At 32.4% G+C, this 27588-nt stretch overlaps 3 protein-coding genes across 6 annotated transcripts in view; all 3 read left to right on the top strand.

Moving 5' to 3' along the window:
- Window positions 1-27588, top strand: part of LOC123531235 (uncharacterized) — a 55789-nt gene that overhangs the window by 10279 nt on the left and 17922 nt on the right. The window lies entirely within an intron of this gene.
- Window positions 2954-12014, top strand: LOC123531234 (uncharacterized). Of its 2 annotated transcripts, XR_006682374.2 has the most exons (5): window positions 2954-5628; window positions 6044-6101; window positions 8975-9133; window positions 9954-10073; window positions 11341-12014. XR_006682374.2 is itself a non-coding variant. In XM_045312029.2 (4 exons), the coding sequence occupies exons 1-4, from the start codon at window positions 5956-5958 to the stop codon at window positions 11480-11482; spliced, it is 567 nt and encodes a 188-aa protein (XP_045167964.1). In that variant the 5' UTR covers window positions 2954-5955; the 3' UTR covers window positions 11483-12014. The 2 variants fall into 2 exon arrangements, 1 of the variants encoding a protein (XP_045167964.1); XM_045312029.2 differs by having other exon boundaries at window positions 2954-6101.
- Window positions 14251-20908, top strand: LOC123531236 (uncharacterized). 3 transcript variants are annotated; one of them, XM_045312037.2, is made up of 5 exons: window positions 14251-14347; window positions 17265-17394; window positions 18336-18497; window positions 20018-20125; window positions 20467-20908. In XM_045312037.2, exons 2-5 carry the CDS (start codon window positions 17267-17269, stop codon window positions 20600-20602), a joined length of 534 nt encoding a protein of 177 aa, XP_045167972.1. In that variant the 5' UTR covers window positions 14251-14347; window positions 17265-17266; the 3' UTR covers window positions 20603-20908. The 3 variants fall into 3 exon arrangements, with proteins under 3 accessions (XP_045167972.1, XP_045167970.1, XP_045167971.1); XM_045312035.2 differs by having other exon boundaries at window positions 14270-14411; XM_045312036.2 differs by lacking the exon at window positions 14251-14347 and adding an exon at window positions 16990-17113.

The following is a 27588-nucleotide window of genomic DNA, read 5'->3' as shown; positions in this document are numbered from 1 at the left end:
TTTGTCAGAAGTTCAGTCATGTCAGTTGCATGCCGGATTACCCATCCTCACCAATCAAACGATTGACGTGACTTATACACACGCCATAACGCCGCTTGACAGAACAAATAGGCAACCCGTTTTCTCATGATTTTATTCAATAACACTCCATTTCAGATGCACTATATTCCTAGATTGAAGTGCAGAAAGCTAAAATCCTGAACAATCGCTAACAATCTCACTTTCCGTTTCTCCATGCGTTTCCGTTATAAAAACTTTTTTGTTGTAATTGCAAATACGGTATGCATACACTATACATTTGTACCATGGTCTCATGTACCTAATAAAAGCGCGTTTATAAAAATAATTGCATAAATATGTCTTTCTTGCAGTTATTCTCAAAAACAAGATGGCGTCGTTTTAAGAAAAATTCAGAACAGAAGCAATTCTCATGTAGGGTCACCGAGTAACCCTCTATAGAAATATAGAGGGCAACCACGTGACACTACTCAACCAATAAAAGGGCTAGAATCTGGTGGGAGGTAAAACAAATGTATATCTGACAAGCAAACATAGATGAGTTTCCGTGCATGATTCATGAAAATAAATCTGAAAAAGCACCTCATTTTTCATTTCGATAGTTAGGAAAATATGATATTGTGCCTTTTTTTTTTTGCTAGATAAAAGCTATCATTTATCCGCTGAATTTATAGCAAGTAATTTAAGGAGATGTGGTTTTATAAAATGTTTCACAACGGTTAATATACCCCTTGTTTAATGCAGGACGAATTAACATGTATGTGTTTGATTGCTATTTGCCATATTACAGATTTTACGACATTTTAAGTTATGTGCCAACAGGTATATCTGTACGTTTGAGGTAGGAAAGTAGTAAATAAATGTGCAACTTGATTTATATAAAATAAACTGTCTCACATAAACATGGGTTTAATATGTTGAATTACAATTGTATGAAGTGTCATTCAAATCTACATTATGGGAAGAAATATCTCATCAGAATTGCGACCTTCCAACAGATTCCTGTCACGGTAACTGGCGAGAGGTCTATGTTTTATCAAATTAGTCTAGAAATAATCAAGCACATGATTCTATTGGTTTTTGTTTTTTGTTTTTTTTTGTTTTTTTTTTTCATTTGCCAGATTGTCTTTGTATTTTCTGAAGTTTTGAAAGAAAGGGTATTAAATGATTTTTAATCAAGTTCTATATTGTAGAAAAAATATCCGAACGTGCAGCACTACCTTAATCAGTTTTATCGCGAGGTCCAAAATTCACTATTACCTTATGCTGGATAATATTTTCATTGCGTTCAATTATGCTTTTCTTATTGGAGGCGAATATTCCGTACTGTGTCGCGACCACTCAGTCATTTAGGGCACATAATGTGTACTTCATACAGGCGCCGAAAAAAAAAGAAAGTGTGGTACTATATTTGATATGCTAGTTTATATAACAGACATTTCACAAGCAATGATATATATCAGAACGTTGTTAAACCTAATCTGTAAGGTGCGCTAAACAATATTAAGACGTCTACGCATGCGGGACTTGTACCCCCTCGCCGTCTTTCAGTAATATTAAAACGCGGTCACGTTGAAGTCACGTTGAAGTCCCGTCGCGCTCGCCATACATGAGTTTCGAAAAAGTGCTTCCCTATTTCATCATTTAAATACATATAGGAATCAAAATTGTATAAAGCAGAACCATGATGGATGCTTTATGTAGTACATGTAAATATAAATTTAATTATGTGACAGTAAAGCAATACTAAAAAAGTTAAACTACAACTAGCTCTTTCCCACATAATGAATCGGCTTTCACGAGCCAAACACAATTACAATTTTTGTTGTAAAACACACGCCGGAGTTGTTGATTGCTAAGAAGACCATTAGTGAGGGTAAATGCACGTCAATGTACCTGGTGAAATGATAAAAATGATAAGAATAAAATGAAAAAAGAAACGGGCCTAAATTCATGATTGAACACTGGTCAGAAGTCTGAAATATATATATACTGCCCAATTTATAAGCTATACAGTTTGATCCCAAATCCCACTAGGTGGCTGCCCCTCCAATCAGTGGTCACCTAGCTTAAGCAGCCACATTGTCTGTTTCCCCTGGCTGGCTGCTTAGGACAGGTTAGACTGTATTATTTTTATCAGATATACATATGGTGGCAATCTATTTACCGTGTACAGGTGGACAATACAGTAGAGACCAATTACTGGACTATAGAGATGTGCCTAGGAGGTATACAATATCGAATAAAGAAACATTAGCTATGTTGAAAAAGTATAATCTTTTTAACTACAGAGGTAAACGAGCTGGCGGCCCGAGGATAAAATCTAAAGCTGATATTCACTTGACAAATTCGACCCAAATTAAACTAGATCATACATTTATATCAATGCACACCGAAAGAAACAACAGGAACGTTCAAATTTGATCCAAATTAAATTAGATCATTCATATAATTTTATTGTTCTGTATATATTATATTTCCTCAGTAATAATTTAAAAGAAATAACTGTTTAACATATTCATTTATCCAAAGCTTTTCCTACATTTTTGCACCGACGGCAGTTTGTTTGCACAAGGAATGCAAAGTCAAGAGTAATACAACTTTGCATTCTTTTCTTTTCTAACACCACTTAATCCGTCATATATTTTAAGATGAGAAGTGTAATAACATTAATACCTAAAGGAGGTCTTCTTTTGATAACATAGAATTTATAGCTTAATATAATTCATAATTCTTATAATTCCTTCAGCAAACATTTAAATGATGTTTAGGATTAAACTGTTTATAGTTCAAGTGTCAGATATATCTCAGATATATTTCCCTTTTTATGATTTTCGTTTAGGATACATAAAATCATACTGTCAGTAATAATTACATGCTTATTTAACAACTTTTGTTTAATGTTGCGCTTCCATTACTTGAAAATGGGATGCGACTCTATCTTTACAAATGGTGTAGGGTGAAAAATCACGATTGTTTGATATATTATACTATTATCGTTCCTTTTATTCTCATTAGTTGCCGCTAATTTTCGCGAACAGAGCTTCTCGTGTATTAAACAGTCATACGTAGCAAGCAGTGCATAACTTCCCAATAAGCTACAATACAATACAATACAATACAATTTCGTTAAACATTTTGCAATTCTTAAAACACAAATGCAAAAAAAGTAACCAGGAAACAATTTATTGAATACCGGTTCATAAGAAGATTCTTTCGAAGCATAGAATGTACATTCTCATCCATCAGAGGTTCGTTAGAATTCAACTAGAAACTCATGGTAAATCTTTGGTATGCGAGAATGAGAACGTAACAAGCAACATTAACCAAAGGCATTACATAAGATAAGGTCGTTTACAGTTGTTATACTTACCAAGTAAACAATACAATTTACAGAACACAACAATAAAATAATTTTGTTTCGTACATTTAGAGATTCATATCTTTCGTGAAATAAATTAACACTCAAGTGCAAAGTAAATAATATTATATAACTTTCGGGTATGAATGCTACGCAATCAGCAAGAAACAGGTCAACCAATTCAAGTTCACAAAAATGTGTTAAAAGCATTCTATAACCTTACAGTAGTATGTATTGTAACGCTTTATGCCAGTTAAATTTAACTTATTCATTTGATATAACTATACTATCAGAAAAATATGTCCAATAACATCCGAAAACCATGAGAACGTTGCTCACATCAGCATGTTCACAAACTAATATAGTACCAGCCGATTTTCAGAAAGATTATGTCCGGTCTGATTCAACGGCTAACAGACTTATTAAGATTCGTTTAGGAAGTGCAAGTTATTTGTGTGATTTTTCAAAAGCATTTGGCTGGTATTGAGTTCTTATTTACAGGCTATTATCAATTGGCAAGACTGGCACATCTCTAAAAATTTTATGGAAGGAAAAAAAAATCAAATAAAGAATTAAACTTTTCAATATAATATATCACAGCCTTCAATTAATCATTGTCCGTCGGTTTAAGGGTAGGTCCCATAAATCTCTTTCATATTCAGCTTTTTACACATTTTACCGTTCCTGTTTGTCAATGAATACATATAAATGGATTGGCCGTCGCATCTGTAACTGTCTCCGGATGGCTTCGGCACCAATCCTACTTCCTGCGTTACAATTCAGATCTTCTTTTCATGTAGAGTATATACATGTAATATTGTAAAAATCTAACTTCCGTACATACTTGATACCAGTAAAAATGTAGAAAGTAAATTTAATTGGATGAATATAAAGCGGACATATCCGGGATTGCCGCTATGATAATTCTACACCAATCGACCATATTTCAGATTTGCATTGTACATAAATCAAATGCCACATAAACTTAATACCAATACAAATATAGTATAGTGAATGTTGATCGAATGACAGTCCTTGTTTAAAAAGGTGGGAAGGATTTCTGATGTAACCTCTTCCAATTCTAAGTTTTTAAAGATTCTTTATGCGATCAAGGTCACCTATTCAACATTTATGTTTTCAAGTGTTTATTCGAACATACTGAGTACCAAAGTAATTAGCAATGTTGCATTTCGTTATCTCACATGAAACAGCGGCAAAGTTTATCGAACATATACTTTTCTTATTTAAATGTATTACTAGATGGAATTATGAAACTAATATATTAAATGATTAACAACCAGTTCCGTCTTTAAATCTGTAAAACGCCATAATCATTTCAAACAACTTACTTCTTGAATATTCTCAACGTTGTTTGCTGCTCCGGAGGTTATTGGCGCCCAATAATTTATTATTTTCATGTTCAGTAGTAAACGAGGAAGAAACATAATTACTTTAATTTAAGATATTAAAATAATAGACCTCTTTACAAGTCAGGTTTGTACTTAACGGATTTAAACTCTAAATTTATAGTTCTTTTTAAGCTCAGAAGTCAGTAAGCAATTAACTGCTATCTTAGACAAACTTGCTTACCGATGACAAAATCTAGTCATGACCCCTTACACATATACCAGTGACCGACATAATGCACTCATTGATCCAAAAACATTATCCGAAAAGAATAATAATTTCTATTTATTATAAGTGAACAGTAATTGTGAAAGTAAAGCAAATATTTTTTTTTATTTATTGGACAGTAATTAATGTTTTCGAAACTATAATGTTCTTTTTTTTATTTTAACCGAACATTTCTTTTCATGTTAAAAAGTTATTTTCTAATTTTTAGTTCACAATATTTTTGCAACTTAAAAATGTCCTATTTTGTATTTGTGTCAAGATGCTGCAGGGGTCAGTGCCTTATTGTTATGTTAATGCCATTTTGCAGTGCACAGCTTTCATTTTACAAGTTTTCAATGCACAGAAGTACCACATTGAGTGGTACTCGTCGATGTTTACCGCCACCATGTCCGCATTCAATGTTGTCGGCCACCGAAGTCAGAAGTTGCAAGTTGGATGGATCTTGGTTGCTTTAGGTCAATGTTCTCCGGTAAGTCCGATGCGGTCCGTCCTCCTCATTCTATGATCTTTTCTGCGGCATTCTGTCCAACTTTAATCAGGACATCGAGGTGTTCACTGTAATAAAGTCATCGATCCTCTGTGTCTTTTATATACGAGGTGCACGCATTGGAGAGGTGAGTAAAGTATACAGAATGTCAGATGTAAATCAGTTAAATAATACAACAGCTTTTTAAAACCTCTCCGTACAAGTTATAAATTTTTATGATAACGCGCCGAATGTTGAAACTGCAATTTTTAGGGAGTTTTTGAAAATTTATCACAGAATAGTTCAACGTCAATAAGGTTATATATAGTTATCAATATCTCATTACTTCAAAAGTTCTTTGAAGTTTCCGCGATATAAAACAGATAGTACGAGCAGTACTTAATTCATCTATACTGAGATTTAATTCCATTCAACATTCAATTGTAGCACTTACTTTTACGAAAGTGAAATAAAAATGAAAAAGAGTTTGGATATATTTTTCGTTGTTTTCATTATCTGTAAAATTCTAACCACAATTTCGTGTTCCGCTATTGACACTGCAGTGCTAGCAAAGACTGGTGGAAAGGGCGTTTGCAAAAATGGCTTTTGTGGATCTCCTAGGTAAGATGTTATTAAGTAAGGTAAATAGTATTAAAATATTCATCTCCATTTATCGCGTGTGCTTGAGGGGTATTAAAATAGTTTGCGATAATTTATGTTATGCAACTTTGATAAATTCTTTTGAACTATTTTGATAAAGTGTACAGTTAAATTAACAATCATAATATAGTGGCACTATACATATGATGAAGAGTATTTGTTTGAATTTAATAAGTGTGTATTTCTTCCAAATTAAAATATATTTCTTTATTCCTAATCTTACTCTTTTCATTAAAATGTACGTTATTATAATTTATCTATAAATCATAATTCAATATTTGTCTGTACATGAAATATTTAAGTTATGTATAATGATTTAAAAAGTGAGAAATATTTTTTGACACTTGAAAGATGTTTGTAAATATAATTTTCTCTACTATTGTTCACGGATAAAAGATTTCCCAGCACTAGCTAAACGGTGAGAAAACTGTTATAGTATTTAAAAAGAAACATATCCAAATGGGTAACTTAATACCTAATTGCATGAAACCTTTGATAAATAGGTAAATATTTGGTCAAGAATTGTATTCATATTATGCAGTAAGACGGTATTATGTTACAGAAGTCACACATACATGTAACACACACCGTGAGCAGTATAGATTATTTCTGCAGATTTCAGGGAGCTTGCATAGTTTTAAGAAGATGGGTTATCTTTCCTTGCTCGAACAGCCACAGTTTAAAATTTAAACATAATCTAATCTTTAATATAAGGAGCTTTCAAAATTAAAAATATGAGAGAGAAACAGAAAAATATATCAGAATCTATTGAATTTTTTGTTTGAAAGATATGGTTTGTTTTAATTGAATATACACTGGTATCCTTCTACCTTATTCTTCACACTTTAGGGTCAGTATTGTTACATATCTTTCTACCTTATTCTTCACTCTTTAGGGTCATTGTTGTTACATGTTCTTATCCACTGGGATCATACAGTCCACTCAGAGGTTTTGAATAGCAGGGTCCCGCTAAACCGTTGCTATGGAGGACTTGAGGGTGTTGCACATTTACCTCTCACGCACAGACTCCAAGTAGATTTGCACCATTGCAGTCTATACTTTCGGGAGTCTTCTTAAAGATTTATCAAATACATCCATGAATGAAATATATAAACAAATTGAATTGCAATCATAAATCAATGTTATCATTCGTTGTTTATATTGGCAATCGGGCATTTTCGTTCGTTGTTCATATTGGCACTCGGGCATTTCCGTTCGTTGTTCATACTGGCAATCGGGCATTTCCGTCAAGCATTTCAATAAATGGGACATGTGTTATGTCAAAAACAGATCAGGGAGTTCTACACATTTGATTAACCGGAAGTCATGACGTAACTTCATTAATGAATAGTTAAAAAGCCATGAAGGGAAAATCTTCCTATATTTAAATGTCATCCCGAGTGTACTTTTAAAAAAATCGCATTACATTCTTTATTAAGATAAAAAATGATAATAAGTTAGTTGACAAGTGAAACAATTCTTAGAAATATTGCCATACTGGTGTGATTTTACGTAACTCTCAAAGAGTGGATCTGAAAAACGCAAACGGGCCTAATGATTTTATTTTACCATACATCAGAAAATAGATTGACAATGTTGAAAAGTTTCATTGATTCGTAGTAAAATATCCTTTTGCGAAAATTTCGTCAATATTATCATTTTCCATTAGACTCATATTACAAAACCTTCCGTTGCGTCTAAATATTTTAAATCATAAATCGGACAACATTACCAAGTGTAATTAATGTGCCATGTTTTCCTATTCCACTCTGAAGTTTTAAAAAGGTTAAGGTTTATTGAAATTATTACGACACTGCTTTGGCCTTATTTAAAGATGTATTTTGGCGCCCTGGGCCGTCGTCTGGAAGAAGGGAACTCCGGGGTCGAACTTGGGTACTCAAGTATGGGGAGTACCTCTGAAAATAGCAATGCAATCCTGAACTCCGCTTTCCGAAACTCTTTATTTCAATACTGACACATACAGTTGAATCAATATAAATCAAATATTATGTTTTCTTATAAATTGAACATAAATATAATAATAAAATGTATGGCAAAATGTGTATAAACCTAATCTAAATTTGTTATTGTAACAATCAGATATATAATTACATGTATACCTGTATCTATTATTTACTAAGCTTTTAACAATTCAAAGGTATAACATATTAAGAGAATTTCATCTTGAACATCCCGAATAATAATAATTTATGAAGTATGGTAAAAATAATGAATTATGCACATAGATAGTCTATGAAAAGTATTTCTTACTGAGCTTAGGATAGAACAACAAATAAGAAAATGTTACAAGGTAAAACAAAGTTCTGAACTAATTAATCTTGAAAATCTTTTCTTACCTGAAAATAGCAATGCAATCCTGAACTCCGCTTTCCGAAACTGCAGTTGCAGGATGCGGGCTTAAATTCATAGAACTACTTTGGTCCTTGGTTACGTATTTGGCAAGGAGACAATTACATATTCATTGACCCCTGGTCAGATCCTGTGTCTTGAATATTTATGCGGACGCCCTATCCGGCAATGATATTCTTGGTCTGATTTATTTATGGGAAACAGAAATGTAAGATGCGGCTACTTTCTAATCTGACCCATGAATGACCACGATTTCTTACATCTCGGAAAATAGTAACTACCTGTAGATTCTTGGAATTGTTAGGTCAGTAGTTCAATATGAATGGTGAGAAAAAAAGAATTATCAGGAAATCTACCTAATAAAATTATAATTTGTGGAAAAACAATTGATTCGAACGTGCAGAACTGCCTTAAAATGAGATGAGATATATAATCATTTTCAATTTAGATATTATTATTTCCAGTTACTTTAATGTAATAAAGGCGTTGAGTGGTCTGTTCCATACGGCGCCCGAAATATCCATGCTTGACAAAGTCAACAATGCTGCTGTGGGCAAAGATGAACTTCAAGGTACAGACTCGCGACCTCAAAACAGAGACGACGGTGATATATGTTGTGCAACGTAAGTCTGGCGACTTTACAAACTCTCTCTGTACTTGGAATAAGCAGTGTTATATTTCATGGTCATTTTGTATCAGAGGGTATATTCAATATTTGTAATGTAGTTCAATGCAACCAGTGCAAGGGGCGTAAGGGCTTACGCATATTTCATCAGATTAAATCAAAGTATTTCTATTTTCATTTTGCTTGGTTACATTTTGTTCTTCCAAACGAGCATGAACTATTAAAATGACATTCTTTAAATAACATTTTGCGGCTGCGGTTGCATTTTCTGGTCCATTTGGATATTCAATATCTAATATAAGGGAGGAAACCCATTTCGAAATTGTTGCATTAGTACGCTTAGTCATGACGTACATACATTTTACAAAAGTATAAAGGCATACATCTCTGCAGGTGTTTTCTGCAGGACAAGACACTTATACGTTATATTCCAACCAGATATTTCTCTAGTATTTTTGATGGCAGGAAATTAAAAACAGTTCTCAATTAAAATTCACGGTTTAAGAAACACTCTGTCAAAGTTTAGAAGATGACATCTTAATCGACGATTCAACAGCTGATTTTGTCAGACATAACAAGCCATTTTTCAAGGACTGAGTAAAATAAAATGTTTGTTGTAAGAACTAATAGTGAATTTGCCAGTAAGTTGATAAGATGTAAATGTAACCTTTTAACCATTTGTGTTATATATAAATACAAGTTTCGAATCTGCAGTACAATGTTCTCGACTGAGGTAAAACAGATATAAATGATGACGCAAAATTTATATCCACTCTCTTACAATCTAAAATTACTAATACTTTTGAATTTCGTTCCAGGCATATCGAACATGTGAACATGACAACAATGAAGAACATCGATGGTGCAAATATGACAATATTCCATTACTGGTATGCTCCCGAGCCTACCACCCAGTACATACCACATGCATCTTGTGTGTAAGTTTTTCAATTTGTTTTAAAACTTAATTTTTTTACGTTTTTACACTATAAACTGTACGATTTACTATGCATGTCTTTGGACAGAAACACATTATCATCTTATGTCGGTATCGAAAATAATCCAACCGAAACTTCTAACATTTTGCCATAGGTATATTGTACAATTGTACATTTAGGCAAATGTGTTATTCAAAATATACTTAAAATCAATTTCGATAAAATCGTTTTCTGCAAGGACATCATATCATTCACCTTTACTTCAACCCATTTTAAAAATACATAGAAAAATCGCGATGATATCTAAAATTTACAAACGGAAAATAGTTTCTGTAAGACAGGCAAGTCAAGACAGTAGTAAAGCAGTTTCTGTATCGTGTTACATATTGGAAACAAATTTAAGTTTGTTTCGATCTTGGACAAAACATGTATAAAAGTGAAAATATATTATCTAATTGTATTTTCTCATTGAATAGAACAAAAATATTATTACATCTACTTTATTATGATCTTTGAAAAAAGCAAACTGCATGAAACGATTACTAGTATTTGGCTTTATTTCATATTTGTCTTTATGTAAGGTACATTTCATTAATCTACTCTGATGCATTTAATTAAGTTTCTCTTAGGGTAGCCACATTCACACTTGATGTCTGATAAAGTAACAAATAATTGTTTAAACCATACCAATGTTTTAATGACATTGTATATTCATACCGAGTTTACATATATATTTATCATGGTACAGTACACAAGTGCACACACACGTGTGCACGTACGCATGCACTCACTTAAACACACGCACATGTTAATCGTGTGTTTACACGAGTACTGTGTAGTAATTGTTCATATGAATTTAAGATAAAATGTATTTTTTAATTGAAAAAAAATAGAAAAAAATAAATGATAGAGAAAAGATGCTAACAAGAAAGTGAAGTTTTGTAGCATATTTTTACACTTATTTTCAAACAATACGATCCTCATTGCTTTTTGGATTCCATTCCCAGGCATGTTCATGGAATATTAGCTGTTCAGACAAAATTTCCACCCATGTCTGAATACCTGTCTAGAATGCGCTTTGGGTCATTTTCTACCAATTAACAATATTTTCAAGTCTGCCTCAGGCTCTAACAATATTCATATATTCTTTACCACATTATGACACAGTCAGATGATTGTCATAGACTTCAACAACAAAACATATTTTATTAAATAATGTGTTTAATTTAGAACATGTCAAAAGTAAGATATATCATTTACTTTTCAGAAGGACCGGAAGTTGTCCTGGTAAATGTGAGATTGAATATAAAACATTGGTATTGCTGGCTTATAACGCAACCACTCCGGTGAAATTTGACTTTTTTAGTGTTCCAGGTTATTGTTCTTGCAAGAATACCTGGAATAAATGAAGAGGACGTGCGACTTTTGATATGAGGTACTTACAAATGGCGGATCAGTATTTGCTGTAAAGTCGGCGATACTGACCTTGTTTGGCAGAGTAAACACTGGCGGAAATTGAATATATGTGCAAGAAAGAAGATAAGCTGACATTCTGCTATGGACTAACGGTCTATGTTTAGAGAAACTGTTTACGTAAACCTTTCTTGTAGTTCCGCAGTAGCATTGATAACTAGTTATATATTAAAACGTTTTTTCCTTGATATACCAATAAATACTGTTTAAAGTTTGTTAGTAATTATCAACACAAGGATCTAGCCCTTCCGCAAATGACAGAAAAGACATTCATTAAAACGCCCACATAGACGGCTGTTGATAATATCTGTACAATTGTTTGATAGACAGAATGCAGATATAGATAAAAAATATGTCTAATAGGATTACCATTAACTGTTTTGTTGATGTATATTTATGTATTTATTTGTTCATATATTTATTTGAATCTATACTGTTGTTTCCTCTAATACATTATTTAGATATGTGTGCCTTCTTTCATTTTCATTTTTCCGTTCAAAGCTGTTGATAGATTTAACATTCGTCTTTCGTTTTTTAGTTCTGCTGCCCAAGTGAATACACAAAAGTAATATATGCTCTCATTATATTGTGTTTACCAGGATATTTTTGCATTTTTACTTTGATATTTAAATTCAGTAAAGTACGAAACAGTTTTAAGGTCAAAATATTGTTATTACATTTTTTATCATTTTATCGTCAACTAACTTGTAATAGGAGTCTCCGTGGTAGAGTGGGCACTGACTGCAAATCACTCGCCAGTCACCGATGTAGATTCGAAACCTTGATTCATGTGAGCAAGACATACAGCTAGCTTACAGAAGTCCAGTGGTTTCACCAAGGTGCCCACTCGTGATGAAATAATGCCTTGAGGGGCACCTGGGGTCTTTTTTCCAACAACAAAGGAAGGACTGGCGCCATATGAGTATAGTTTTATCGATGTGAAAAATATTAATATCTTGTTAGGTCGAGTAAAGCAAATCAAATACATCTTATTAGGCTAACACATAAATATTCGTTTTGCAGCAGCTATTGAACTAATGATTCTCGAAGATATGAATGGCTAACTACATTTGTTGTTGTTGTTTTTTTTTTTTTTTTTTTTTTTTTTTTTTTTTTTTTTTTTTTGATTTTTTAATAAACACAATCACGCTCCATTATTTTAATGCAAACATAAAATAAGTTTTAACTTTTCAAATAGCATTAATTTAAAAATAGATGGAAAAGGTTCTTTAAAATGAAAAAGGTCAGTAGTACGTAAGGTCATTAGTTCACCCAACACTTTTAAGCTACCTGGTGCCTGTTTTCTATATGAGATACGAGTTACTCATTCTAACAGGATGTGAATCAAACATCGAAACAAAACTTTAAACACTTGATTAACTTGATAAACTGATAACTAATTCGACATGAAAATATAAAAACGATTCCCCTTGAATGAATTCTGATTATTTAGTGATAGTCATCATTACTTTCACCTTAGCCGGTATAATTAAGATGATAAGGGTAAAGAATTTTTCGTTGTTCTATGTCCCGAAAATGCTGAATAGATAAAACAAGGAAGACTAATGTTTAAAAACCCTCAAATTTATGTACGTATTGTGAGTTCAATGGGTATAAATCTAATAAATTGTCTGAATTAACTGATGATGAATAGAAATCGATGTATTTAATCAAATAAGTTCACTGTCTATAGCGTTATATACACATCTGGGCATGGTGCTAACTGCTACATGGAGAAACCGCCGTAACATGAAAGGAGAATTCTTAAAACGACGCTAACCTAACAAGAAATATCTTTAAAAAAGATAAACGGGGCATTTACATTAAAGACATGAGTTTGGTATGTTAAAAAAAACCACAGCGGTACTTATACACGTTTTTTCTTGCACACCCTGGGCATGCATTCTTAAAACAGTGATATTTACTGTTAGGATTTAATCCGAGGTATTTGAGGCCCACTTTATCAGTTGTGTCTTTACAATAAAGCCTTGATTTTCTATGCAGTTGAATAGTCATAACACAATACCCTGATGCGCTTTAATGTTATTTTATGATGGGCCTTAAATTCAACATCTATAATAAAAATTTATTGTTGTGTCATTTTATGACAGGTCACGAAGTCTTCGTGTTTCGATTTAGGCCAAGTAGTTTTGTGTTTTTGCTCCTCTGCCCCGCTCTATCGATCCGATAATATATGTATTTAGATATAAGTTAAACATTATTGTCAGTAGAATTTTAACAATTAATGATCAACACCCACCTTTAAACTCCTTTAAAAAGGAAGAAATAACATCCATGTGAACCAAACAATATTTTACTTATGAAAATATGAACCTGAAATCCCGGGGAATTCCACATTTCGACTAATCGGCACAGACATGACATGTGATTTCTTAATGACTTTCCCGCGAGCTTTTCCCATAGACGATAAGGCGAGTTTTCATTGGATCATGGAGACATACTTAATTTGCATAAAAAGTGAAAACAAACGGCAGCGCCGAAATATTGAACGTAAGATTAATCCACTGTTTTCAAATCACCTTTAAATCAGCCGCATTTTATCATAAGTTGGTTGAAGCTATAATGGATATCTCAAAGAATTGGCATTACTAAATACAATGGCTCGCCCCCGCATATGTTTTATTATTTTATCTGGTGCCTGCTTTATAACAGAAATTAAATTCCGGGTTAAAACTGACCAATCCTGCCGTAGCCTTTCAGTTGATTAAATTTATGTAAATGATAACAAATCTAGCATAAAGATAGTTAAACGATGTTAAACATAATACACCCCTGAACAGGTATAAATTTTCAGTTTATTTCGCAAAAATCATTTTCGGAGAGGACAACTGGATTAGATATCAGGTAATGTAAAATAAAAATTCTTGAATATATATCTCTGCGAGCATGATGTTTTTCAATTACTAGAGTTAGTACATACAGTACAAATACTTTTTTGTAAATCAAATAGAGAAAATAAATTTAATCTCCGATTCCTAACAAGATGCTTTCCTCTTTTTTTTCAGATATAAATGTATGACTTTAGAATAATATTATGTTGTTTTAATACCAAATAGAATTACATCATAACTACTTTTTACTGACAAGCTAATGTAAAGTGTTTGTTTTGTTGGGGTTTATCACCTCATCGGCACAATGTTAGGTCGTATGGTTGCTTTATTAGTTGAAAAATATTAGTACCACATATAAACATAAAAACAGTTCTTCCGTTTGCTAAATAATTTGCAAAATTTAAATGAAATATTCATCCATATTAAACAGTCTTTACAGATTATAAAACATTGTTTTGAGCCGGTCTTTTATTTGCTATAATTATCATTTGTTTTCTATACAAAACAAACAAAATTGATTTTTATATACAGAAATAGGAATAATAAAGTAATAGCATGCGAAAAAGAACACAGGGTAGACATTAATTTTCTACATATTTAAAAAAGCAATATACTTAATTTTCAGATTAAGTGTTGTACATTGAAGGATAGATAATTTCACACCAACGCACATAAAGTGTCATTTTAATATATTACAGTTGATACTTTTTATGCCCATAGCAAAACATATTGTAGCCACGTTATGACTAAAGACATTTTAAAATTTTTTATGCCCATAGCAAAACATATTGTAGCCACGTTATGACTAAAAACATTTTAAAACTCTTAATGTGTTCAGCGATTTATATTCGATATAATTAAGTATTGACTAGAATCTTAATAGTATTGGACTAATTTAAAATTAATCAGAAAACATTCTACAATCAAGCCCTAATGAAGCAGCTAGCCATGTGAGCGATTCAATCAGGTTGCTCAAGGGAGGTTACTACTGTAAAACAAATTAATGTTACGATAAAAAGAAAGTACATTCTTGAAGTATGCAAACTGGCTGCTTAAGGCAAGTGGGTTGTTAAACACAGGTGGCTGCTAACACACATTCAATAGTATACACTTACTTTATTTGGTGGTATGATATCAAAGTAAAGAAAGAAAGAAATAAGAAAAACAAACAGAACATTTTCCGTATCGTATTTATAATAAAATATTTCTTTTAGTTAAATATCTCTTAAATCATTTTTACATTCTAAGTTTAAACTAACAATGACAGACAAACATTCTTTGCAATTCTTCAACCATTTTGTACAGTCATAAAAGAGAAAGGTACGACATTTTATGTTTTCATAACATGTGACTTATTGCTCTGAATACGCTAATATTTGCACGGCTCAAACAGTTCGTATCAGCTTCAAATCACTTGACGCTGACTACTTAAATATTATCATACTTGGTCCTATTTGAAAAGGTGTGACTTTATGACGTTAAAAAGCTATAGATATCAATATTGTGTGAGTACGACCGCAATGATTGGACAAACTTTTCACAAAAACTTCTGTTTAACTAGGTATATTGGTTTTTTCACAAAGTAAAATACACAAAACTGGTATTTGCTACTGTTGATTGTTTGTGCTAGATAGCGCCCCCTCCCCCCCCCCCTCCCCTCCCCCATTCGTTGACATCAGACAGAACGTCAAATTGGCAATGACTCGAGAACCCTGGAATTAATCGAGTTAGCTAGGGTGGTCCAGCGATCGATGCTGTTTGGTATTTTAGATATAAAACATTTCAGAATTGATTCTATTATTGATATAACACTTATTACAAAAACATGCACTTCGCATGACTAACATATTAATGAAGCATATTATGTAAGGTTTTGTACAACTGTTCTACAAATAAATGAACAAAACGTTATACTGAAATAAATGCAAAACCAATACCGTATTAATTCGGGTTACTGACGAAGTAAAGCAAACACGTACGGGAGAACAGAATAGCTGACCTCTGTTAATAGATTGTATTCTAGAACAGGTAAATTTACACTGTTTGATTAATTAACGGTAAGACTAGGTAGTGGCCTTTATAAGCAATTTTTACATAAATGGCCTATATTCGGATGTGTCAGATCTTTAATACAGATTCGATTACACTTAAAATGCATTATACAGCTAGTCTTCAATATACTGACACCTATTCAATATTTGACAACTATCCCAAACCTCTACATTCTATTCGAGAGACAGAAAACAGTATGTTTCTAAAGTGTTAAAAGGCTCAATAACGTTATACTTTAAACATTAAACATCATAAAAATCATAAAATGCGCGACTTTCCCCAACAGTCACGATGTGGAAACATGCTTGAGGTCCATTTGAATCAAACCATCCTGCAAAATGATAAGGTTCTTTTTATTGCCTGAATTTTCTTTTGGTAAATCATGCTGTTTAAATGTCAGAGTTAAATCAATTAATATGTTCTAAACGTGAACAAGTACCTTAAATTTGAATTAATCATTTCACGTTTTTTTCTATTTTTATAATTTACACGAAGCGTTTAATCATTGAATAGATATAACGATAGATATATGGACATTTAATTAAGAGGCAATATATTCTGTTGTGATGATATATAGGAGTTGATTGAAATCAGTTTGTGAAGAACGGTGTTGTTCCCACGCCAGATAGGAATAAAAAATACGCAGGTGTGCACTGGAACCTGGTATAATATTTGATTATTAAGGCGTTACTTTTTCGCATCGTTAACTTATATGCATACAAAATATATAAAAGGCAATTGTTGAAAATTTGTTATTCTTAGTTTCAGTTGTCGCCGTATTTTTCGTTAAGTTTTGGTTTCTTTTAAAATACAGAAATGTTTGTGCGAGTTTACGCAGTGTGTTTACTGTTGGTGATGTTTTCCCTTTGTGAAACGTCGGACGCTGTCCGATCAACAAACAATGACGAGTCGATTTGTTCAGGATCAAAATGTGGAAAGTACAGGTAAAATGTATATTAGGCTAGTTTTTAAATATATTGTTACTTTATTTGTAAATATTCTTTTAGACGTATATTTTGAAGTGTGTATAGGTGTCGTCCAAAACAATTGTTTTGAGGTAACAAAGGCTACTTAAAATTGTTATAAAAGGCTGTTTTGGCCAAGGGCAAACATTCCAAATTTTGTACTCGATTCCGCACGAAATGTTAAAACATCTGTGTTTGGAAAACAGGTTGTGGGACGACTTTGTGAAATCTGTTACCAAACAATGTTAATATAATGCAATAGGGGCGCCAAATATCAGCATATCTTGTTGTATATTTTGGAGTTGAACATATCTAAGCCGTTCCTATACAAAATGTTTAATTAGACAAATACTTTTGGTGTAACCAATATAAAAATGGTATTTGAGATCCAAATACATAACTTCCATAACCTTTTAGTCGATAGCGTCTGCCTTATTATGCCGAAAAGCTAGAGAGAAAGTATACAAATTCTTGCACGAACATATCTTATTTTACTCAGATTTGTTTATATTTTGATTCAAACCATCAAATTGCATGGATATTAAAAAGAAGTAGACAAACACCTACGAGTATCTATCATTATGAGTAACTCATAAATATGTTTTACTGTGATCGACTTTTCTGCAAATTCATTGCACATCAATGACTTAATCATAAATTACATGGAATGTTACAGGAATAACTCAAGGTAAGAGACTGCGAATTACCGTCATTTCACCAGAAACTATATCATCTCTTATTTCTTTTCATCTTTTGCCAAAATTACAAAAAAAAAATACGGTCTCTATCTTGTGCCAAGTTATTTCTAAGTATATTATATGGAACATTTTTTTCTCTTTCAGAGAGTCTGACTTTTTCTGTTATTTCTATTTTACTATTGATGAAAACAATTGCATGTATACGATTTATGTCTTATTTAGTTACAAAAAGATTTTGAAGCTATACCCTGGCTTGTTCTACACCCAGAAACAGATTGCAGTGAAAGAGAGAAAGTTTAGTGAAACAAGACTGGAATATCTTAAAGAACAAGGAGTTGATCCACAAGCTCATTGGCTTGGGGACGGTGACGCGTGTTGCCCTACGTAAGCTATTTTGTTTACAATCTCAATGATTTTTTACATGTGCTTGAATTATTTGTTTTGCATTTGAGCTACTCGCCCACAGTTTTGGTGAAATGATAACGTGGGTGCAAATGAAAGTTAAATATTGGTACAAACATGAAAAAATGTAAATTTTCTGCATTATTTCAAAAGCGTTGCAACGGTTTACCATGTTTACTACCCTCTGCACAATTTGTTTGGTTATTTACAAGAATATCTTGCAAAAGTCTTACGTCAATAAGATTGTACTACTAGTCACTTTAAAAGTACTTACTTTTTATGGATTGTTGAGTCATTTTTCGCCTAAAATGTGTGGGTTTATCCCTATAAAAGGGAAAATTTACCAATTATAATATATCTGTACTGCTTTCCATATGAAATGTTAAAAAAAATGATTTTGCGACCACTAACAAAATGTAGTTATATATCCTAGCATATGGAATGTAAAAGAGAAATGTTATCAAAGAAAGATTAGCGAATTATTCCACACTTTATTTTCATTCAGTATTCAAGAATTGCACTGATGTTATCTTAAAGAGAGAAAGCTATGAAACTGATTACACGTACTTAAAATTATCATGTTATATTTGAACAAAAATGTATTTTATTGTTGTTTTTTCTGTTAAAAATATACGTTTTTAGTAGATAGCTGTTTAATCTTTTTTTTTTTTTTTTTGAAATAACAACTCTTGTCTCTTCTGTGTATTTATGAGGCACATGTCATGTATCCATAATTCATCTATTTCTAAATTTATGGTACGTTTAAATTGAGAACAACGTGGAGAAAATAGAGTAACATTGTTTTTTTTTGTTTGTTTTTTTTTTCATAATATAATATAAGCTTCGGACTAATTAATACACTTTGACAATGTCATCCTCCATTATGTGACAACTGCATATTGTCAAAACGAGTTTTGACACGCAAATACCTCCCCACACTAGTACAATGCAATTATTAAATAAGCATTTGTTTAAAACCTGCCAGATTTTTAATGCATGGTAGTTCAAATGTATGCTTTTTATACTTATATCTTTGTTATATGTGTACCAGTGTTCCCTAGTACACAGTTCTGTCTTTACATACAAACATGCGTATGTGGTATTTACTTAAGTACTGTGTATTAATTGTTCATTTTATATGAAACTTGGGCATAAAATAACATTTAAGACTACACACTCACATAATGTAACTATTAAGATATAATGCATTTTCTGTAATCCTGCTTCTAAACAGATTTGACTCGATATGTGTTTCTATAATAAATAGCATGCTACTTGATTTTGTTCACTATTCGACAGAAATATGTCTATTTAAGTATCGTATGAATTCAAATTACTCTGTATTGTACTGACCATTCTCCGTGACAAATATATACGAATTTTAAACTGGTGCTGGAATAAAGCTACCACAACAAAGGTTTTTCGTGTTCATTGTGCATGCATGTTTCATTCTTTCAGTACTTGCCTTATATTTCTATTACAAGATTTAATGAATATTTCAGGGAAATTAAATCATTCACTAATTCGACGATGGAAAATGTATATGGAGAAACAAAGTATATTATCCACACGCCTCCAAAATACCAGTTCATTCCGCATGGATTTTGTATGTAAGTACATGTTTTTTTTCAGTTTTACACTACATGTATAAGGAGCATTTTATATTATCATGTAATATTATAAATACGTCGTGCTTTATTCATTTAACGAAACAATCATATTTTTCTTGTTCTGAAAGATCTTTAAAGTTGAAGCAATGTTCATGCGTTTCATAAAAATTAAAAATAATTCAGAAATTTTACATACAATCATATAAATTTCTCGTATTACCATCATTTTAGGAATCTATAAATTATGGCAAGCATTGTGTTTTACAGAGTAAATGGTCCATTTGCACGCTACTATATTGTATTTGAAATATGTTTAAAGGTATTGTTGTTTTTAATTTCAGTGAAGGCGGAACGTGTGATGGTAAATGCGCAACTGAACCAGTTACCCACTCTTTGTTGACCTACAACGTTGCAAAGAAAAAACTGGAATTTGATCTGTTTGTTGTTCCAGGGTATTGCTCGTGTAAAGCGTCATAAGTCCAGTATTCAGTAACCAAAACGTGTTTTGTGTTGCAAAACAACTTGTTATAGACTTACACTATTACCCTTACATATTATTCTGACAAAACATGCCGCCACATTATTAGATTTTTATACTGAATTCATTTTAGTCTATGCAAGAAACCTTTGTAAACGGCATTTAAAATAGAAAGAAATCTGTATACAACGTTTAAGGAACAAAATCATTTTAAAGAAATAGTTTGTCTTTGTTTCAGCGATTATCTGATTTCAGTGTGATTTATGACATTTGTATAACACAATAAAATCTTACTTGAACTTTAATTTCTCTCATTGTTATCAAGAATAACAGAATGCCAAAGAAACAAGAGCAATGATAGACTTGGATGTCACCCGCCGGTTATATGTAAAAAGTGACCAAAAATACTCATTCAAATATCAAGAAAATTAAATGAATTCATTTTAAAAGCTTCAAAGAAATTAGCTAAAGAGAGATAATATAAATTTTAAAAAATGGAGTTATGGTTCTTGTATGCTGTCCTTACTATGAAAGGGCGTCTGTTATACAATAACGCAATGACAGAAGCCGCTAAAAAAGAATGTACACTATACAAGTTATACAACTCTCTTACTTCTTCAACGTTCTCTTTTTATAAAGTTTTCCTGTTCGATGCAAACTTTTAAGTGCTGAAAGGAATTTATTGAAACTTCCTGCAAAGATAAAAGACATCACGGAAAGGTGCTTTGTCCAAGCATCAAACCTCGACCACGCTCAGTTTTGAATCGTCTTCTTCATAAAAATCTTTGTCTGGAGCATCAAACTGAGGAAAAAAGAATTTTGCTAAAACAATTCAGTATTATTGAAGACATTGGTGGGAAATGTAGTTGTCTGCAGCTCCAAAATGTTTCTTTACCACGCTTGTAAAGTTAAAGCTCTACCACGCTTTATGAGGAAAATAAAATGAGATGGATGATTAAAAACTGAGCGTGATAGAGCTTTAACTTTACAAGCGTGGTAAAGAAACATTTTGGAACTGTAGTGTGCATTAATCACAAAGTTGCATACATGCTCGACAGAGCAGTTTTAATGTAATTTTCGCACAGAGACAGGTCAAAGTGCTTGTATTATTGACTTAAAATTAAACAAAACTAACTTAAATTTACGCCAATGATTGGATGAATCAAGTTGCAAACATATTCATAACGTTATCATGACTTCACAGTACATTAGGGTTCTATTTGACCAATCAGAAAGCTGCATTTTCGAGTACCTGCCAGTTTCCAGTTGGATATAACGAAGTATATTTACAATGAACATAGAGTGACTTTAGAAATAAATATCACACTGTTTTAGAAATCAAATTACGATGTTTCACTAAACATGCCCCAGATGATGCTACAAACAACAAAACTCTGAAGTTCCATTGAAATATTATATCAATTTAATACCTTTATTTTAGTTAAAAGTTAAAAGAGATTTACACAGGGAGTCTATGATTAAAGTCCGAGTAAAATGTAATCATTACCCAAGTGAAATAAGTATCATTCCGCAATGTTTTGTACATATTAGAATTATGAATTGCAAAAGTTATCCATCAACGAACTGATGTTTACCTCCCCTGATAATTTTGGTTTTTCATGAGTTATCCCTCCTGAAAACTAGAAAAAAATAATTTTCTCCTTTTCCCTGCGGGGAATTTTAGATTTTTTTATATCTGTATCAGAATCATATAATGCAGCTTTCTACCGCAAAATTTTCTCGAAACTCAAGCTCAGATTCTCATAATCAAAGAACTTATATATTTTCCATAGGCATCAATGTTAACTTCAATACCGACTATCTCCCTCAAAAATGATAGAATTCAAAAAATCTCTGGGTAAAACGTTTTTAATTTTGAATGTGTTTAAAGTGACCAAACTTCATTTAAATATTACCATCCAGTTACAAGATATGAAATATGGCTATTACACCATGTTATCCTTAATATAAAATAATACACTTCACTACAGTGTTCCTAGCTACTTTGGCAACTGAGAATGGGTATTTTGTACTATAGTCGCATTTTTAATTCTTATCAGATCTATTGATTATGTTGACCATATAGGCTTCATATATACAGCGTTACGTCATGAAACAGTGTAAAGCTCAAATCAAAAAATTTAGCGGCATATGGAATCCATCTACAGAAACAGCTCCAGTCATTTAAATCTTTAGGGCATCCAAACATCTCATAAACGTAGCATTGTGTCCAAGGAGCAATTGATGAGCAATTGATAGTCAATTGATATATTTCCCGAAGCTCCCATGACACTGAAAGTTAAGTTAAATTCAGGACATTACAAACAAACGTAGCTATTTTAACAACATGTGGTATATACTGTACAAGCGTATGCAGGAAGTAACAGATAAATTATCGAGTATAAATATTGCTCACGGTAAAAAGTTATCAGTTTTATCGCTTCGTTTCACGTAGTATGATTAAAGTAGTATGATTTAACGTAATAAAAGTATGTATTCAATTCTCAAATTACATCTACTTTTACTTAGAAACCTAGGAAGTCCGGTGTCAGTATAATTATGTCTGCGTCATGGCATGTGGATACGGCCCGATATTCCAAAGAGGCATAAAATGAGCGGAATCTGTGCGTCCGTGTGAGAGATTTATAAGATAAAAGCTGTGTTCGCTTACTTTTCTACCCAGAAAAAAGTCCTTCCTTTTCAGATTTTATTACATAATGCTCCACAGAAGGCATGTTTTAGTGAGAATTAACCATTCGCAACTCAGTAATACACAAGTTTTCCCGCATCATTTAGCACCTATCCGTTGATTAACGATAGCAATGATCAATACCCCGTATGAGTAAATCTATATGGAATTTGGACCTGGTAGTGTTTTACGGTTATAGATGTCCGATCTGTTTGTGACCCCTTTTACACTGACTTACTGATATTTAAATGGGATAACCGAAGGAGTTAAGAAAGTTATGTTTTGATAGTACTGTCAGGATATCTGGTCAGGCCTGGAAGGATCAGGAGTTGTGTTTAGCTCCGATGACCAAACAATATACATCTATACTAAAAAATTATTTGCTACTGTTTGAGACGAGAGGAACTTGTACCCGGAATAGCAATAACATTTAGGTACAGTCATATGGTGACGGGACAGTTTTCTTACTAAAATATTTCATTATTTTGACAAGGTAAGGTATGTTTTTAACCTGAACCGACCCTTTTAACTGACAACTATACTCATAATATAATAAATAATTATTATATAGACGTTATACTCCTTGCTACACTTTCAAACTGGGTACCTGGGATAGCTCTAACAGTCAGGTCAGGTTAAGTGAATTTTGGCATAAAAAGATATTTTATTACGTTTTAACTGTTGTTCAAGGCCGTATGTACACTTTCAATACAATGTCTTTCAACTTTAGAAGGATAGACATAAGGCGACTAAATCTACTATAATATATAGTAGCGTGCTTGTCATTTCCGGTGAGCTTAAACACAAAAACTACCCAGGATGGTTCCATTGTTGTGTTGGACTTAGGTACTACTGGTCATTTAATCCTGTTACCACTTGAACTACTATTTTTATTTAGATATTACTGCGTTACGACGCTATGTCGCAAGAAGTTTTCGTTGTGCTATGTGCCATGTTCTTGGTGCTTGTTTGTACCAAATTGTAATCGTTGGAAATTTAGATAAACTTAACACCTTTCTACTGTCTCGTATTTCTCGTATTACCACCATTTTAGGAATCTATAAATTATGGCAAGCATTGTGTTTTACAGAGTAAATGGTCCATTTGCACGCTACTATATTGTATTTGAAATATGTTTAAAGGTATTGTTGTTTTTAATTTCAGTGAAGGCGGAACGTGTGATGGTAAATGCGCAACTGAACCAGTTACCCACTCTTTGTTGACCTACAACGTTGCAAAGAAAAAACTGGAATTTGATCTGTTTGTTGTTCCAGGGTATTGCTCGTGTAAAGCGTCATAAGTCCAGTATTCAGTAACCAAAACGTGTTTTGTGTTGCAAAACAACTTGTTATAGACTTACACTATTACCCTTACATATTATTCTGACAAAACATGCCGCCACATTATTAGATTTTTATACTGAATTCATTTTAGTCTATGCAAGAAACCTTTGTAAACGGCATTTAAAATAGAAAGAAATCTGTATACAACGTTTAAGGAACAAAATCATTTTAAAGAAATAGTTTGTCTTTGTTTCAGCGATTATCTGATTTCAGTGTGATTTATGACATTTGTATAACACAATAAAATCTTACTTGAACTTTAATTTCTCTCATTGTTATCAAGAATAACAGAATGCCAAAGAAACAAGAGCAATGATAGACTTGGATGTCACCCGCCGGTTATATGTAAAAAGTGACCAAAAATACTCATTCAAATATCAAGAAAATTAAATGAATACATTTTAAAAGCTTCAAAGAAATTAGCTAAAGAGAGATAATATAAATTTTAAAAAATGGAGTTATGGTTCTTGTATGCTGTCCTTACTATGAAAGGGCGTCTGTTATACAATAACGCAATGACAGAAGCCGCTAAAAAAGAATGTACACTATACAAGTTATACAACTCTCTTACTTCTTCAACGTTCTCTTTTTATAAAGTTTACCTGTTCGATGCAAACTTTTAAGTGCTGAAAGGAATTTATTGAAACTTCCTGCAAAGATAAAAGACATCACGGAAAGGTGCTTTGTCCAAGCATCAAACCTCGACCACGCTCAGTTTTGAATCGTCTTCTTCATAAAAATCTTTGTCTGGAGCATCAAACTGAGGAAAAAAGAATTTTGCTAAAACAATTCAGTATTGTTGAAGACATTGGTGGGAAATGTAGTTGTCTGCAGCTCCAAAATGTTTCTTTACCACGCTTGTAAAGTTAAAGCTCTACCACGCTTTATGAGGAAAATAAAATGAGATGGATGATTAAACACTGAGCGTGATAGAGCTTTAACTTTACAAGCGTGGTAAAGAAACATTTTGGAACTGTAGTGTGCATTAATCACAAAGTTGCATACATGCTCGACAGAGCAGTTTTAACGTAACAAATTTTGGCACAGAGACAGGTCAAAGTGCTTGTATTATTGACTTAAAATTAAACAAAACTAACTTAAATTTACGCCAATGATTGGATGAATCAAGTTGCAAACATATTCATAACGTTATCATGACTTCACAGTACATTAGGGTTCTATTTGACCAATCAGAAAGCTGCATTTTCGAGTACCTGCCAGTTTCCAGTTGGATATAACGAAGTATATTTACAATGAACATAGAGTGACTTTAGAAATAAATATAACACTGTTTTAGAAATCAAATTACGATGTTTCACTAAACATGCCCCAGATGATGCTACAAACAACAAAACTCTGAAGTTCCATTGAAATATTATATCAATTTAATACCTTTATTTTAGTTAAAAGTTAAAAGAGATTTACACAGGGAGTCTATGATTAAAGTCCGAGTAAAATGTAATCATTACCCAAGTGAAATAAGTATCATTTCGCAATGTTTTGTACATATTAGAATTATGAATTGCAAAAGTTATCCATCAACGAACTGATGTTTACCTCCCCTGATAATTTTGGTTTTTCATGAGTTATACCTCCTGAAAACTAGAAAAAAATAATTTTCTCCTTTTCCCTGCGGGGAATTTTTGATTTATTTTATATCTGTATCAGAATCATATAATGCAGCTTTCTACCGCAAAATTTTCTCGAAACTCAAGCTCAGATTCTCATAAACAAAGAACTTATATATTTTCCATAGGCATCAATGTTAACTTCAATACCGACTATCTCCCTCAAAAATGATAGAATTCAAAAAATCTCTGGGTAAAACGTTTTTAATTTTGAATGTGTTTAAAGTGACCAAACTTCATTTAAATATTACCATCCAGTTACAAGATATGACATATGGCTATTACACCATGTTATCCTTAATATAAAATAATACACTTCATTACAGTGTTCCTAGCTACTTTGGCAACTGAGAAAGGGTATTTTGTACTATAGTCGCATTTTTAATTCTTATCAGATCTATTGATTATGTTGACCATATAGGCTTCATATATACAGCGTTACGTCATGAAACAGTGTAAAGCTCAAATCAAAAAATTTAGCGGCATATGGAATCCATCTACAGAAACAGCTCCAGTCATTTAAATCTTTAGGGCATCCAAACATCTCATAAACGTAGCATTGTGTCCAAGGAGCAATTGATGAGCAATTGATAGTCAATTGATATATTTCCCGAAGCTCCCATGACACTGAAAGTTAAGTTAAATTCAGGACATTACAAACAAACGTAGCTATTTTAACAACATGTGGTATATACTGTACAAGCGTATGCAGGAAGTAACAGATAAATTATCGAGTATAAATATTGCTCACGGTAAAAAGTTATCAGTTTTATCGCTTCGTTTCACGTAGTATGATTAAAGTAGTATGATTTAACGTAATAAAAGTATGTATTCAATTCTCAAATTACATCTACTTTTACTTAGAAACCTAGGAAGTCCGGTGTCAGTATAATTATGTCTGCGTCATGTCATGTGGATACGGCCCGATATTCCAAAGAGGCATAAAATGAGCGGAATCTGTGCGTCCGTGTGAGAGATTTATAAGATAAAAGCTGTGTTCGCTTACTTTTCTACCCAGAAAAAAGTCCTTCCTTTTCAGATTTTATTACATAATGCTCCACAGAAGGCATGTTTTAGTGAGAATTAACCATTCGCAACTCAGTAATACACAAGTTTTCCCGCATCATTTAGCACCTATCCGTTGATTAACGATAGCAATGATCAATACCCCGTATGAGTAAATCTATATGGAATTTGGACCTGGTAGTGTTTTACGGTTATAGATGTCCGATCTGTGTGTGACCCCTTTTACACTGACTTACTGATATTTAAATGGGATAACCGAAGGAGTTAAGAAAGTTATGTTTTGATAGTACTGTCAGGAT

The sequence above is a fragment of the Mercenaria mercenaria genome, chromosome 11 (genome assembly GCF_021730395.1).
Source record: "Mercenaria mercenaria strain notata chromosome 11, MADL_Memer_1, whole genome shotgun sequence".
Lineage (NCBI taxonomy): Eukaryota > Metazoa > Mollusca > Bivalvia > Venerida > Veneridae > Mercenaria > Mercenaria mercenaria.
This window is presented reverse-complemented; position numbering and strand designations above follow the sequence as displayed.

Excerpts from the sequence above, each read along its gene's own strand:
- LOC123531234 (XM_045312029.2), top strand. The coding sequence starts at position 5,956 with ATGAAAAAGAGTTTGGATATATTTTTCGTTGTTTTCATTATCTGTAAA. Across the intron at positions 9,134-9,953 it reads GGTGATATATGTTGTGCAAC|GCATATCGAACATGTGAACA; the intron begins GTAAGTCTGGCG and ends ATTTCGTTCCAG. Across the intron at positions 10,074-11,340 it reads ATACCACATGCATCTTGTGT|AAGGACCGGAAGTTGTCCTG; the intron begins GTAAGTTTTTCA and ends TTTACTTTTCAG.
- LOC123531236 (XM_045312037.2), top strand. The coding sequence starts at position 17,267 with ATGTTTGTGCGAGTTTACGCAGTGTGTTTACTGTTGGTGATGTTTTCC. Across the intron at positions 17,395-18,335 it reads TCAAAATGTGGAAAGTACAG|TTACAAAAAGATTTTGAAGC; the intron begins GTAAAATGTATA and ends TGTCTTATTTAG. Across the intron at positions 18,498-20,017 it reads GGTGACGCGTGTTGCCCTAC|GGAAATTAAATCATTCACTA; the intron begins GTAAGCTATTTT and ends TGAATATTTCAG.